The 12286-nt window shown below is 54.9% G+C and overlaps 1 protein-coding gene across 2 annotated transcripts; it reads right to left on the reverse strand.

Moving 5' to 3' along the window:
* Window positions 1–662: 662 nt before the first annotated feature.
* stx1b (syntaxin 1B) lies at window positions 663–12184 on the reverse strand. 2 transcript variants are annotated; one of them, XM_061845521.1, is made up of 10 exons: window positions 12137–12184; window positions 9018–9092; window positions 7272–7371; window positions 5906–5980; window positions 5763–5836; window positions 5587–5695; window positions 5425–5498; window positions 5050–5187; window positions 4874–4984; window positions 663–3254 (listed from the first exon to the last, which is right to left on the reverse strand). In XM_061845521.1, exons 1-10 carry the CDS (start codon window positions 12164–12166, stop codon window positions 3174–3176), a joined length of 867 nt encoding a protein of 288 aa, XP_061701505.1. In that variant the 5' UTR covers window positions 12167–12184; the 3' UTR covers window positions 663–3173. The 2 variants fall into 2 exon arrangements, with proteins under 2 accessions (XP_061701505.1, XP_061701506.1); XM_061845522.1 differs by lacking the exon at window positions 663–3254 and having other exon boundaries at window positions 4655–4939; window positions 5051–5187.
* Between the last annotated feature and the right edge of the window lie 102 nt (window positions 12185–12286).

Here is a 12286-nt window from a genome sequence, read left to right on the forward strand (position 1 = left end):
TAATATTGCACTTTGTCCACGTCGGCCTGCCTGCGGGGGGGCCGGATCGGCCCGACCGCGTCGCGGTCCGTCTTTCGCGGGACGCTCGCCCAAAATGGCGGAAGCGCTTTGGGCGCTCGGGGACCCGAACGGAAGCGGCCCCCCCGGGACGCCAAGGTGGCGGCCTGGCGGCTAAAGAGGACCGAGACGCCGTCAACTTTGTCAGGAGTTTTCTAGATAAACATGCAGGTCATCTTTTGTGGTTATTTACAATAATTACACATTCTCATCTCCATTGCAATCAGAACAACAACAACGACAACAACAAACAAAGTCATTCTTCTGACTCCTCCCACTAATACAAATGAATACTGACTCGGGGGGGGGGGTCAGAGCACAAAGATGCGGGCGGAGCGTCGGGTCGGGTCAGTGGCGAACATCGTGTCACGGTGAGGAGTTTTGCTTTGGGGGATGCGTTCAGGAAGACAGAATGCGTCGTCGGGACCACAAACACGAGGACGCCGCCGTCGCCGTCGGAAATTGTCGGCATGCTGACGGCTGACGGCGGCCCGGTCTTTGGAGCGCTCGCTTGCACCTTTTTCTTTGTTTACGGGGGGGGGGAGCAAGCGCGGTCGTCGTTGTGCTTCCTGTTGCTTCGCCGCAATGTGTGTGTGGGGGGGGGGGGGGGGCACCACGGGAGATCTTGGAAAGAATCCGGCTGACGGCCGATGAGCCGTAAAGTGCACAACGTGGCGGCAGGTCAGGATACGAAAACGTCGTCATGCAAAACTCCGCAGCGCTTTTGCATGCTAAATTATTTGTGACTTTTTGAATTTAGGGTGGGGGGGGGTGTTGTTTTCCCAACACTCCCAACATCAAGCTTGTGTTCGGAATCCTTCGCTCATTCACTACAGAACTCGTCGGGAACGAGCCGAGCGCGTCCCGGTCCTAAAATACTGCAACAACGCAAATTGTTACTGACGTGAAAAGACCTTCCAGTACTTTTGTTGTGGGGGGGGGGGCGGCAGCCATCTTGTCAACCTCCCAATGGAACTCGTATTAATTGCCGATAAGATCTTGAAAATAAGATGGCGTTGTCTTGTCTAGTCTCGCTGAACATTTTGAACAAAAAAAAATCGCTACTGTAAGATGTCGTCACTGGAAAAGAGATTCCGCATTCTCGCGTGTCTGACTTGAGCGACAGCCGTGGAAAAGGAGTGACGCGATTGGCCGACGGTAGCGTCAGCGTACGCTTTCAAGGCGACGAGACTTTGGTGCGCACCCAAGTTGGTTTTAGACGCTACGAGCGCTTTGTTTCGTTTCCTTTGCCACAAGGTCACAGAGCTAAGTACAACACGACGCGACGTCATTGAAGAAAAAGCCGCCGGCTCTCACTTCCTGTTAGCGTCCGACGCTGACGCGCTCGCCGGCCGACGTTATTGCTTGAAGGCTGAGCGCTGTTTGTAGCGCTTTGCTAGCAGCAGCAGTCAGGCGGGCCTCAGCATCGCTTAAGCGCAACGATTTGGTGTTTGCCGACGGCACAACTGGTCGGAGCGCTTGGCCTCGCGGTTCGGAGGACCGGGGTTCGAGTCCCGGCCTCCGTCCGTGTGGTCTGCGCGGGTTTTCTCTAGGCAGTCCGCTTTCCTCCCACATCCCAAAAACACGCGTTTGTTGTCCCGTCGGCGTGATTGCGAGTGTCTCCGTGTGCCCTGCGATTGGCTGGCGACCGGTTCAGGGTGTACCCCGCCTCCTGCCCGTCGGACAGGCTCCGGCGTTGCTGCGGCCCTCGTGAGGATAAGTGGCTTGGGAAATGAATGAACGAGTAAAGGCTACGCTAACAACGCTAATGGCACTTTTACCATCACAACACCTTTCCAGCGTGCAGAAGTCGCATCTGTCTGTCGAACGGAGCTTGGACTGAGTCAAGAAAAGAAAAGAAACAAAAAACAAGGCCACAAACGTTGCGAATTGCTGGAGGACACCAAAGATTTCTTTCCTCAACTGCCTGCAAGATGTAAGATTGGCCAAGCTAAAGCTAGCGCGCTCGGCCAGGAAGCGGCGACGACGTTGACGGGAAGTGACATCATCGGGAAGCGACAGAAACCAGTCACGGAAAAGCAACGAGCGGATGCCGAACGACTTAAGGCGAGCCGGGCTGCGGTCAGGGGGCGGGGCTTGTCGCGCTTTGATCTAGACTGCATAGATTGACTGCCCCTGACTCCGCCGCCGCCCCCCCCCTCCCCTCGGTGTGTTGCCATGGAAACCTGCCTCCCCGGATGACTACCAGATTTTGTGAAAAGTGTTGACTGACTGACATCGATAACCAATTTTTGGGGGACGTTGGCTGTGTTGGGAATCCGAGACGGTCCACACTACAAATTTCTGCATTTCTCCAGATGAATGAAGACCAGCGTTCCAAATCTCAATTGAAGGATCGTGGACTATATCATTCCGTCAATAATTTTGGAAGCTCGCTCGGGCGCCGTTCGTTCCCCGGTGGGACGTCACGTCATCGATATTGAGCAAAGTCCTTCATTGGAACATTTGACACAAGTGAAATTGCTCGACTGGTCTTGCATTATTGAACATAACTTTGTTTACTGTATTGCCTACAGAAGTCAGAAGATGGCGGCAGGGGACGACGACTGTTGTCGAAAGCTCAACTTAATTCACCGACGTGCCACCAGATGGCGGAAAGAAACTGCGAGCGCTGAACTGCGACTATGTGCTCGGGACACGCTGCGACAAAGTGGCCAACGCACACTAGAGGGTGCTATATAGCGAAGAGACGGGGATTCGGAACACAGCCGTTAAGTGTGTTTGCCGTGGGGGGGGCAAGACAGCAGACTAAGTCCGCCGGACGTTCCCCGCCGGGTGACGCCCATCGACGCCGTCCCGGGGGTGGGGTGGGGGGTAATGAAAGCGACGCTCCAAAGAAGAAAGAAGCAAAGCAAAAGGTGAGCGGCGTGCGAGCGGCGTGCGAGCTGGTTTACGCGCGTTACACGGACAGCGTGGTGCATTTGAGGGTGTTGCTTTTGGTGGGAATTTGGGACCTCGGCCCACCCAGAGTGTGTCCCGTTTGCTGATTGGTTATCTTCTTGCATTTGTGATTCAAGTTTTTGGGCTTTTTTTTTCTCTCCGGCTCCCGTCGGGCTGCCGTAGGCAGTCGTCACGGCGACGGGCGTCTCGGAAGCTCAGAAGCCCAAAGTCCCGCCGATGGTAGACGCCAGCACGACGCCCAGGATCACGCAGCAGATGATGATCATGATCTTTTTCTGAGGGATGAGACACGTGGAACAACAACACTTGGAATCAGATCACGAGCCGGTGGAAATGGACCCCGTAGGATACGGATCCCGGTCTGGGTATATCGGCGCCGCGACGTAGTCAGTCGACATAACAGACATTGGAAATATCCGCGGGACTCGTCGGGGTTACTTTGTGGTTGTCGCGCTTTCAGTTACGTGGCCCAAATCCTAACTCTGACGAACTAATCATCCATCCATCCATCCATCCAATTTCCTCCACTCATCTGGGGTCACCTTGAAGGTTCCAAAGTCAAAAGAAAGGGGGGGGGGGGGGGAGACGGATCGCTCCCCGGCGGGTCACCTCACCGGGGAGCCGTCCGGGAGCCTCCTAAACCAGATGCCTCTCGATGCGGAGGAGCGACGCCATCTCGGAGGGAAAACCCGACACCCGACGGAGGAAAGTGATTTTGCGTCCGGGGGTCTTGTTCTTTGGGTCTCGTGACCATAAGGTCGAGGGTAGGGACGGAGCTCCACAGTCCAATTGAGACTCCTTTCTTACCGTGTCAGACTCAGAGTCTGCGTCGCTGTGGCTCTTTCCTGATTTTTCTCTTCCCTGACTCGCCAACGAGACCCCGAGTACCCCAAAGCTCTCCGCTCGGACAACCCGGAGAGGCCACTTGACCCTTGTGCAACGACGGACCACGGCTTCAGATTTGGAGGTGCGGATTTCTTGCCACTCTGCTCCGAACCAACACCGGCGAGAGTTCCCCACTTAAAGAAGCCAACAGAAGCAAATCCGCTGTAAAAATCAGAGTCCCGAGATCACCAAAAACGGGCCCCTCGACACTTCAACTACGACGGGAGAGTCTCTCCATCAGAGTTCGGAACACAAACCCAAAAGGAACTGCCGCCAACGGGGGCTTCAACTCCACCGCTGCTCCTGCGGCCGAATCCTCATCCGGCGCATTCGCCTATTTGTAATAACCAGTGGCTGCAGAAAGTATGGCGCAGCCTTTTGCAGAACTCATTTTTTTGCATCCTTCAATTCATTTTGTTTTCCGTCGATAGGGGTGCTGCGTGTACGCGGTTAAACAAACAAAAAAAAGAAACTGAGCAAATGGTTCCAACATAACAGAATCCAAAATGGAAAGGGCTCTGAAGACTTTCCGCAGCCACTGGATGCTAACTTGCTAGCTCGCTGGGTGGGTGGTCGGTCGGTAGTTGATTTTCAAAGGTCTTCTACTTGTCTTTAGTCCCGGTTGGAGTTCTCTTTCGAGGGCGAGTTGTGATTGGGCTTCGGTCACGGTGGGATTGTTTCGACCGCGAGCGGGGTTAGGATTCCAGATGAAGGTCAGCGCATCCGCCTGCGTCAAACGGTTTGCATGTTCTCCCCGGAGGCGCCGACGTGGCTTTTCTCTGGGCACTCCGCTCGCCTCCCGCGTTCCAAAAACATCAACGGTAGGTCCACTGAATTGTTTGTCTGTCTACTGGTGGCCTCCCACCACTCCCGACCAAAGTCTCGCCGCACCCGTGGAGCGGAAGGACGAACGAACGAACGGACGGACGGACGGACGGACGGATGGATGGATTGTACGTTCCAGCTGGTCTTAGCTGTAGCTCTCGCCGCGGTTGCGATTTGGGTTCACCTTGCGAGCTTGGCTCTGGTACTTGACGGCCTTCTTGGTGTCGGACACGGCCCGCTCCACGTAGTCCACGGAGTGCTCCACGTTGTACTCGATTCTGTCGATCATCTCGCCCTGAAAACGGTCGGGGCTCGGGTGAGCGAGGACTGGCCCCGCGCGGTCCGAGTCTCGGCGCCTACCTGACTCTCCACCAGCATGGCCATGTCCACGAACATGTCGTGGAGCTCTCGGATGCTGTTCTCCAACTTGATGATCTCGGTGTGCCGGGTCTCGATCTCGTTCAGGGCCTGTTTGGTCATCTGGGAATCCATCTTGATCTGGCCGGGAACAAAGTTAAGCGGTCAGTTTGGAAAGGAGTCGGCGGTGACGTCGGAGCTGGATCGGCTGACGGGCGTGCGATGTCGCCGGCGGGTGCGGCTCGGGCTTTGACGGCTGCTAAGATTGACAACGCCAAGTGGCCCCTTCAAGTGAAAAGCTGCTCACGTGACAGAGGCCGTGTTCACGTGACGTGTCAGCGCACCCGCCGTGCTGGCCAGCTCAGGTGCGGTGCTTACATCATCGGTGAAGATGGCCAGCTTGCCACTCTCCAACATGTCCTCCAGCTCCTCGTTGGTGGTGGTCCGTCCGGCTAAACGCGCACACAGACGCGCAGGGTTAGCATACACCGGCGCGAGGGCGCTTCGCGCGGCGCGCGCGCGGCCCGGCCCGGCCCTTACTGATCTCCAGCTGCCTCTGGATGCGGTCTTTGCAGCGGTCTCGGTATTTGGACTGCGTGGTGTTGTACTCGGTCATCACCTCCACAAACTTGCGGGACAGCGTGGAGTGCTGCGGGACCACACGGCCAACAATTCCAACAAACGGACCGTCGGGGAACTGAGAAGGCGAACCTCACCTGAGTCTTGCGGATCCTGAGGTCCGCCGAGGATCTGTTGAGACCTTCTTCCTGCTCGATGCTCTGCTCGATGGCTGCGGGCAGGAGACGCCGCTTTTACTGCCAAAAGTCACACCGCGCGGCGCTTCCCGGCCGCACCTCACCTTTTAATTTGGAGCGAACTTTATTGGCCGTCTTCTTGATGTCGGCCGTCAGGTCCTCCAACTCCTGTTTGGTTTCTGCGAGTCACACGACAGCGCGCTCAGCTTCCCGCGCAGCATTAGCAACACGCTAGCTCGCGGGCGCCTTTCCGACAAGCAAAACTCGTTGAAACGGGGTCAGCGGTCACGCTAGCCGGACGGACTCACGTGGGCTGCGCCGGCTGGACGCGGGCGACCGGCGACGAGGTCGGCATGCAACGTGCAAACGAAAAACGAGGCTGACGGGAAGCAAGGAAGAGTTTGAGAAACAAGGAATTGTGGGAGAAAAAACAAAACAAAACAATCGTCAGCCATCGCGTGCGCACGGCCAAGTTGACCTCGGCGACCTCGCGCAAACGACGCCGGCGTGCACGATAGAAGAATGCCTGTGGAGTCCTTCAACCAATTTACGTTTATGTTTTGCTTTTATTTCTGGGGTAACCGATCCCGAAAACACAGTTGATACGCATCTTTGTCAAGAATTTGGATGGTTTCAAAAAAAAAAACGATAAGAAATCCAGTTTCTTAGTGCAATTGTTATGGCAGTCAACGTTTTTGTGTGGATTATTCAATGAATCATTTTCCGTTTAGCGATTCCTTTTGATCCGCGAGAGTACCTTTTGTAGCCCTTTAGATTGTTTATCTTCAATAACTATGCATTATTTGGAGGGTTTTTTTTTTTTTTTTTTCATCATTTCTGGTTTCAGACTTTTTTCAGGGGGCGTGAAACTCCCCCAAATGGCTCCACTATACAAAAATTGCATCGCAGTGATTCGGGAGCATGGGCTCTCGAATCATCCGGACCGTCTTCTGAATCCTTCGCTGTCCATTTTGACGGAGCGGACCGTCAAAATCCCGTCGTGGTGATTCCCGATTTTCGCAAAAGCAGCGAGCGCCTTCCCAATCGTCGGCCCATTTTGAAATCAATTGACGATTTTCGGTCAGAAACGATGAATCAAATACTGCCGAATCACTATTTGAGTTGGCTTTTCAGTCACTGATTCGTGCAAAAGGCCGCTCCCGAGTCAATATTTTGGGATTGTAGTTCAAAGTCAAGTACACCTCAAGTGTGGTTCTTAAAAGGAAAAAAAAAAAAAAAAAAAAGGAAAAAAATCCCTTTTTAGCCATTGCAAAGTCCGGATTGGTTGAAAGATTCCGAACACAGCAAGTGCGTTGGGATATCATTCCCAACCCCCCCAATCGCTGCTGCTGGATTTTCGGTGGACATTTTACGGACTTGACCGCTAGCTAAAGTCCGCCACGTGGTGAACGAGGTCCGGACGAGCAGGCCGAGACGCCGCCGGGCTAATGAAGATCAGCGTTAGCTTACTTTCGTCAGGATTGGGCGCGGCCAAGATGGCGCTGTGCTGCTTCTTCACCTGCTCCACGTCCTCGGACAACTTCTCAATGCAGCTGCGGATCTCCTCCACCTGCCAACGCCCACACGCTATCTCGGCAAACAAGAACTCGCTGCTTGGTATGTTGGCGTGCGCGGCGGCCGTCGTCCACCAAAATGTGCGAGGGTATTTCTGCACGTGTGTGACGGGTCGATTGGAGTTGATTCCCCAAATCGCCACAAATGGTGCGGTGCGCCACGTGTCGACCCGATTCGAGTTGATGTGGTGCGCTACGCGTCAAGTCGATTGGAGTTGATACCCCAAACGGTCGCAAATGGTGCGGTGCAGTACGTGTTGATGTGATCCGCCACGTGCCGAGTCGATTCGAGTTGATTCCCCAAACGATCACAAATTGTGCGGTGCGCTCCGTGCCGAGTCGATTGAAATTGAGTTCCCCAAACGATCCACAAATGGTGCGGTGGGGTACGTGTCGAGTCGATTGGAGTTGATACCCCAAACGGTCCCAAATGGTGCGGTGCGCTACGTGTCGAGTCGATTCGAGTTGATGCGGTGCGCCACGTGCCGAGTCAATTCGACTTGATTCCCCAAACGGTCCCAAATGGTGCGGTGCGCTACGTGTCGAGTCGATTCGAGTTGATGCGGTGCGCCACGTGCCGAGTCAATTCGACTTGATACCCCAAACGGTCCCAAATGGTGCGGTGCGCTACGTGTCGAGTCGATTCGAGTTGATGCGGTGCGCCACGTGCCGAGTCAATTCGACTTGATACCCCAAACGGTCCCAAATGGTGCGGTGCGCTACGTGTCGAGTCGATTCAAGTTGATGCGGTGCGCCACGTGCCGAGTCAATTCGACTTGATACCCCAAACGGTCCCAAATGGTGCGGTGCGCTACGTGTCGAGTCGATTCGAGTTGATGCGGTGCGCCACGTGCCGAGTCAATTCGACTTGATACCCCAAACGGTCCCAAATGGTGCGGTGCGCTACATGTCGAGTCGATTCGAGTTGATGCGGTGCGCCACGTGCCGAGTCGATTCGAGTTGATTCCCCAAATGGCCACAAATGGTGCGTTGCGCCACGTGCCGAGTCGATTGAAATTGAGTTCCCCAAACGATCCACAAATGGTGCGGTGGGGTACGTGTCGAGTCGATTGGAGTTGATACCCCAAACGGTCCCAAATGGTGCGGTGCGCTACGTGTCGAGTCGATTCGAGTTGATGCGGTGCGCCACGTGCCGAGTCAATTCGACTTGATTCCCCAAACGGTCCCAAATGGTGCGGTGCGCTACGTGTCGAGTCGATTCGAGTTGATGCGGTGCGCCACGTGCCGAGTCAATTCGACTTGATTCCCCAAACGGTCCCAAATGGTGCGGTGCGCTACATGTCGAGTCGATTCGAGTTGATGCGGTGCGCCACGTGCCGAGTCAATTCGACTTGATTCCCCAAATAGCCACAAATGGTGCGGTGCGCTACGTGTCGAGTCGATTCGAGTTGAGTTCCCCAAACGATCCACAAATGGTGCGGTGGGGTACGTGCCGAGTCGATTGGAGTTGATTCCCCAAACGGTCCCAAATGGTGCGGTGCAGTACGTGTTGATGTGATCCGCCACGTGCCGAGTCGATTCGAGTTGAGTTCCCCAAACGATCACAAATTGTGCGGTGCGCTCCGTGCCGAGTCGATTCGAGTTGATTCCCCAAACGGTCCCAAATGGTGCGGTGCGCTACCTGCTCGAAGAACTCATCCATGAAGTGGTCTCGATCCACCTGCACCACCTCCTCGTCATCATCGCTGTCTTTAGCCTGCAGCACAAACACAACGTCACACGACGTTAGCCGACGCGCGTCGCCCGCCCGGCCCGAATCAAGGTCACGCAATCTGCGCCCGCCCCCTCCGCAATCTTTGACCAATCGCGGGAGAGAAAACCCAAGTCGTCCGGCGAGCCCCGACCCCCGGCGGCAAACGCGGCCAACGAGTCTGGCTCGGCTGATAAGCGCGCACGCCGAGGTCCCGAATACCTGTCACAATGGAAGCGTCTGGGGCCGTTACCATGGTAACTCTGTCAACTTCCTGTGTGCACGTCCGCCCTCACTTTAAACGCACACGCATGAAGCAGCGCAAAGAAATATGATCTTGTGTAATCTACGATGCCGAGCGAGTGGGGGAGGGGGATGAGCTGAAGGCCAGGATGGAGTCAGCTGCGTTCATGGGGGGGGGGGGGGGATCGCACTGCCACAAAATGTCTGCTCCTCTTCACAAAACATCAACACACTTGTCGAATTTGTTTTTTTCTTCTTCCTGTGTGTCGAGTTTGTCGTGTCCGTGCGCCGCCATCTTGAAAAACATCCACTTGGAATGGCTGACCTATGACCCTTGACCTCTGAGCCCCGGTCAGGCAATCCGGTCCTCATGGAGAGATGGAATTGTGACCTCAAAATGCTCACGGCGTCTTTGCCAAAATGTACACACCTGCGAACAGTTTATGCGCACACACACACACACACACACGCCGGAGGATGTCGAAGATTGGAAATTTGTCCGTCGGTGGCAGACCCGTTACCACGGTAACCCCCGCCGAGTCACGCGGCCGTGACCTTGTTTTCCCCGCTCGCGCCTGGCCTCCCAAGGTCAAAGGTCATGTTGCGCTCAAGCACATTATTGCGTTATTATATTCCGGTATTTCCTCCCTCGCTGTGTGGCAGCCTTCCGTTCGCCCATCTGTGTCGCTCATCATTCCCTACTCTATAATCACGAAGCGATAGAGTTCCTCAAATGTCCACTGAATTCTTTGGGAATATTCGATGCATCGTTTCAGTCCTCGAGTCCGTTGAAGCCATTTGGGAGTTGGAAAATGAGCGGATGAATTTTTCCTGCGTTCCAGCAGCGTTTTTGTTTTGATCCATCAAAAGTTCCCCACTTGCTCTTTCGGGACTTTGACACGGTAACTCGTGAAAAATCATTTTGGCCCGAACGTCCGTTAGCCTTTGTGCACGTTTTGCATGATGCCAGTTGGACCTTTGCGAAGTTTTTTTTTTTTTTTTTTTTTTGCGTCAAGTCAATTTTGGCTGCGAGCGACGAGGAATCAGCTTGAAGCGAGTACGCTGGGAATCTTTTTTGGAGAGCTCCTCCTTTCTTCTGCTCAAAGTGATCTTACCTCCCCCCCCCCCCCAAAAAAAAGGCACCATAAATGTATTTGATTTATCTGACTTGAAGGCTCACGTCCTCACGCCGCGCTCGCATCATCGGCTTCTCCTTAGCACGCGCCCACAAGTCTTAAGAACATATTGCTAAAACATCATCGTTGACAAACAAAGACGAGAAACTCCAAGAATTACGGACGTAATCATGGATGCTTGCATTATTCATTTTGATGAAATTGACCTATTTTTTTAGGGGGCGGGGAAACGCCACTTATTGTTTAATAACCTCATTCAGTGCTTACTCTCTTTTTTTTTCATTTTCAAGTTATGCAGTGAGAATTCTCCACTCTACGCAAGCGCTTTGTTCAGTGCAAGATTTCTGCAAAACATGAACGTTGATGTTTTGTCTGGGCTGGAACGGATCCACCGCGTGACCCTTCACTTCAATGGGAAATGTCGATTTGAGATATGACCGAGGCGGACCGACTTGAGGGTGAAACTGCGCACGGACGTCAACGGGTAAACTTTCGGTTACGCGTTGAAGACGAACGTCAACAATCATCACGTGGCGCCGACTGCCGGGGTGGCCATCGCCAACCTTGACGAGTACACGAATACGTTGAGACGAGTACTTGGCCGGCCCACATCAACGTAGTCTGCGATCGTTCGCACCCCGACTTGCTTCGCCGTTACGTCGGCGAGCTTCGAGCGCGATGGCGACGTTTGTCTCGCCGCCGCCGTTAATGGCCTTCGCCACGTGAGCGAACTCGGAAGCGGACCCAGGGGGTCCGCCGAACCGTTTCTCGGGTTCGGTCGCGGCGTCGCTTGTTGTGACCTTAATTTGCCCGGCAGAGGGTGATGTTGCCTAAAACGGCCACACCCTCAGACCGCTATCCTGCTTTTTATTCTTATTCCGCAAATGCAATCTTAAGCCAAAGGGTCTGTTTTGGTGAGGGCGGCCGCGTTAGTCCTTACAAAAAGTCCGTTTGCTTGTCTTTGAACACGATTGAGGTTTGCGTGTCGGTGGGACGCTCGGGAAGCGCTTCGCCCGCTCACGTGGCGCCTTCCCAAAAGCGAGTGCCACCCTGGCCGGACGGATAGATAGATAGATAGATAGATAGATAGATAGATAGATAGATAGATAGATATAGATAGATAGATAGATAGATAGATAGATAGATAGATAGATAGATAGATAGATAGATAGTTTAGAGGGGCTGCAGTATGTGTGTGTGTGTGTGTCCCCCCCCCCCAGCCCCCCTCCCGCAGGAAGCATCTGCTGTTCAGTGGTGGCAAGAAGGAAGCTTGCGTGCGCGTGGCGGTCCCCAGAATGGGTGAGGCCGGCTGGAGGAAGGGGCAGACCTCCCCCGGGGGGGCCGCCCGGACCCCCTGATGTGGCTTCCCCCCCCCCCCCCCAAAAAAAAGAAAGTCTGCATTCCCTTCTCCTGCAGCGGGTCATCCCGCGCGCGCGCCCGCGCACGTACGACGGGCCCGGCGGCCTCGTGCTCGGTGTGTCGGTCGCGGGCGCGCGCACGAGGCCTCTGCGTCGAAGCCCGCGCGCACAAACGTCCAAATGTCACGTTCCGACGCGCGCACGCGAAGGGGGGAGGCGATCAATCACGTGACAGCGCGTCTTCGCATGCACGCGCACGCGCGGAGGCCGAGGAAGATGGAGAGGAAGAGCAAGAGGCAGAACGTGAGCTTACACTCCGCAGTTCCGCCGTGCGATCCTTCATGGCTGCTCGACGAGCACGTACGCGGCTGGAAAAGAGGAAGAGTACGCGGCTGGTCCGGAGGGGGCTTGGGGTGGGGGGCGGGGGGGGTGGGGGACGCGCTCTCTGTCTCACGTGCGCGCG

Source organism: Syngnathoides biaculeatus, chromosome 16 (genome assembly GCF_019802595.1).
Source record: "Syngnathoides biaculeatus isolate LvHL_M chromosome 16, ASM1980259v1, whole genome shotgun sequence".
In the NCBI taxonomy this organism is placed as follows: Eukaryota; Metazoa; Chordata; class Actinopteri; order Syngnathiformes; family Syngnathidae; genus Syngnathoides; species Syngnathoides biaculeatus.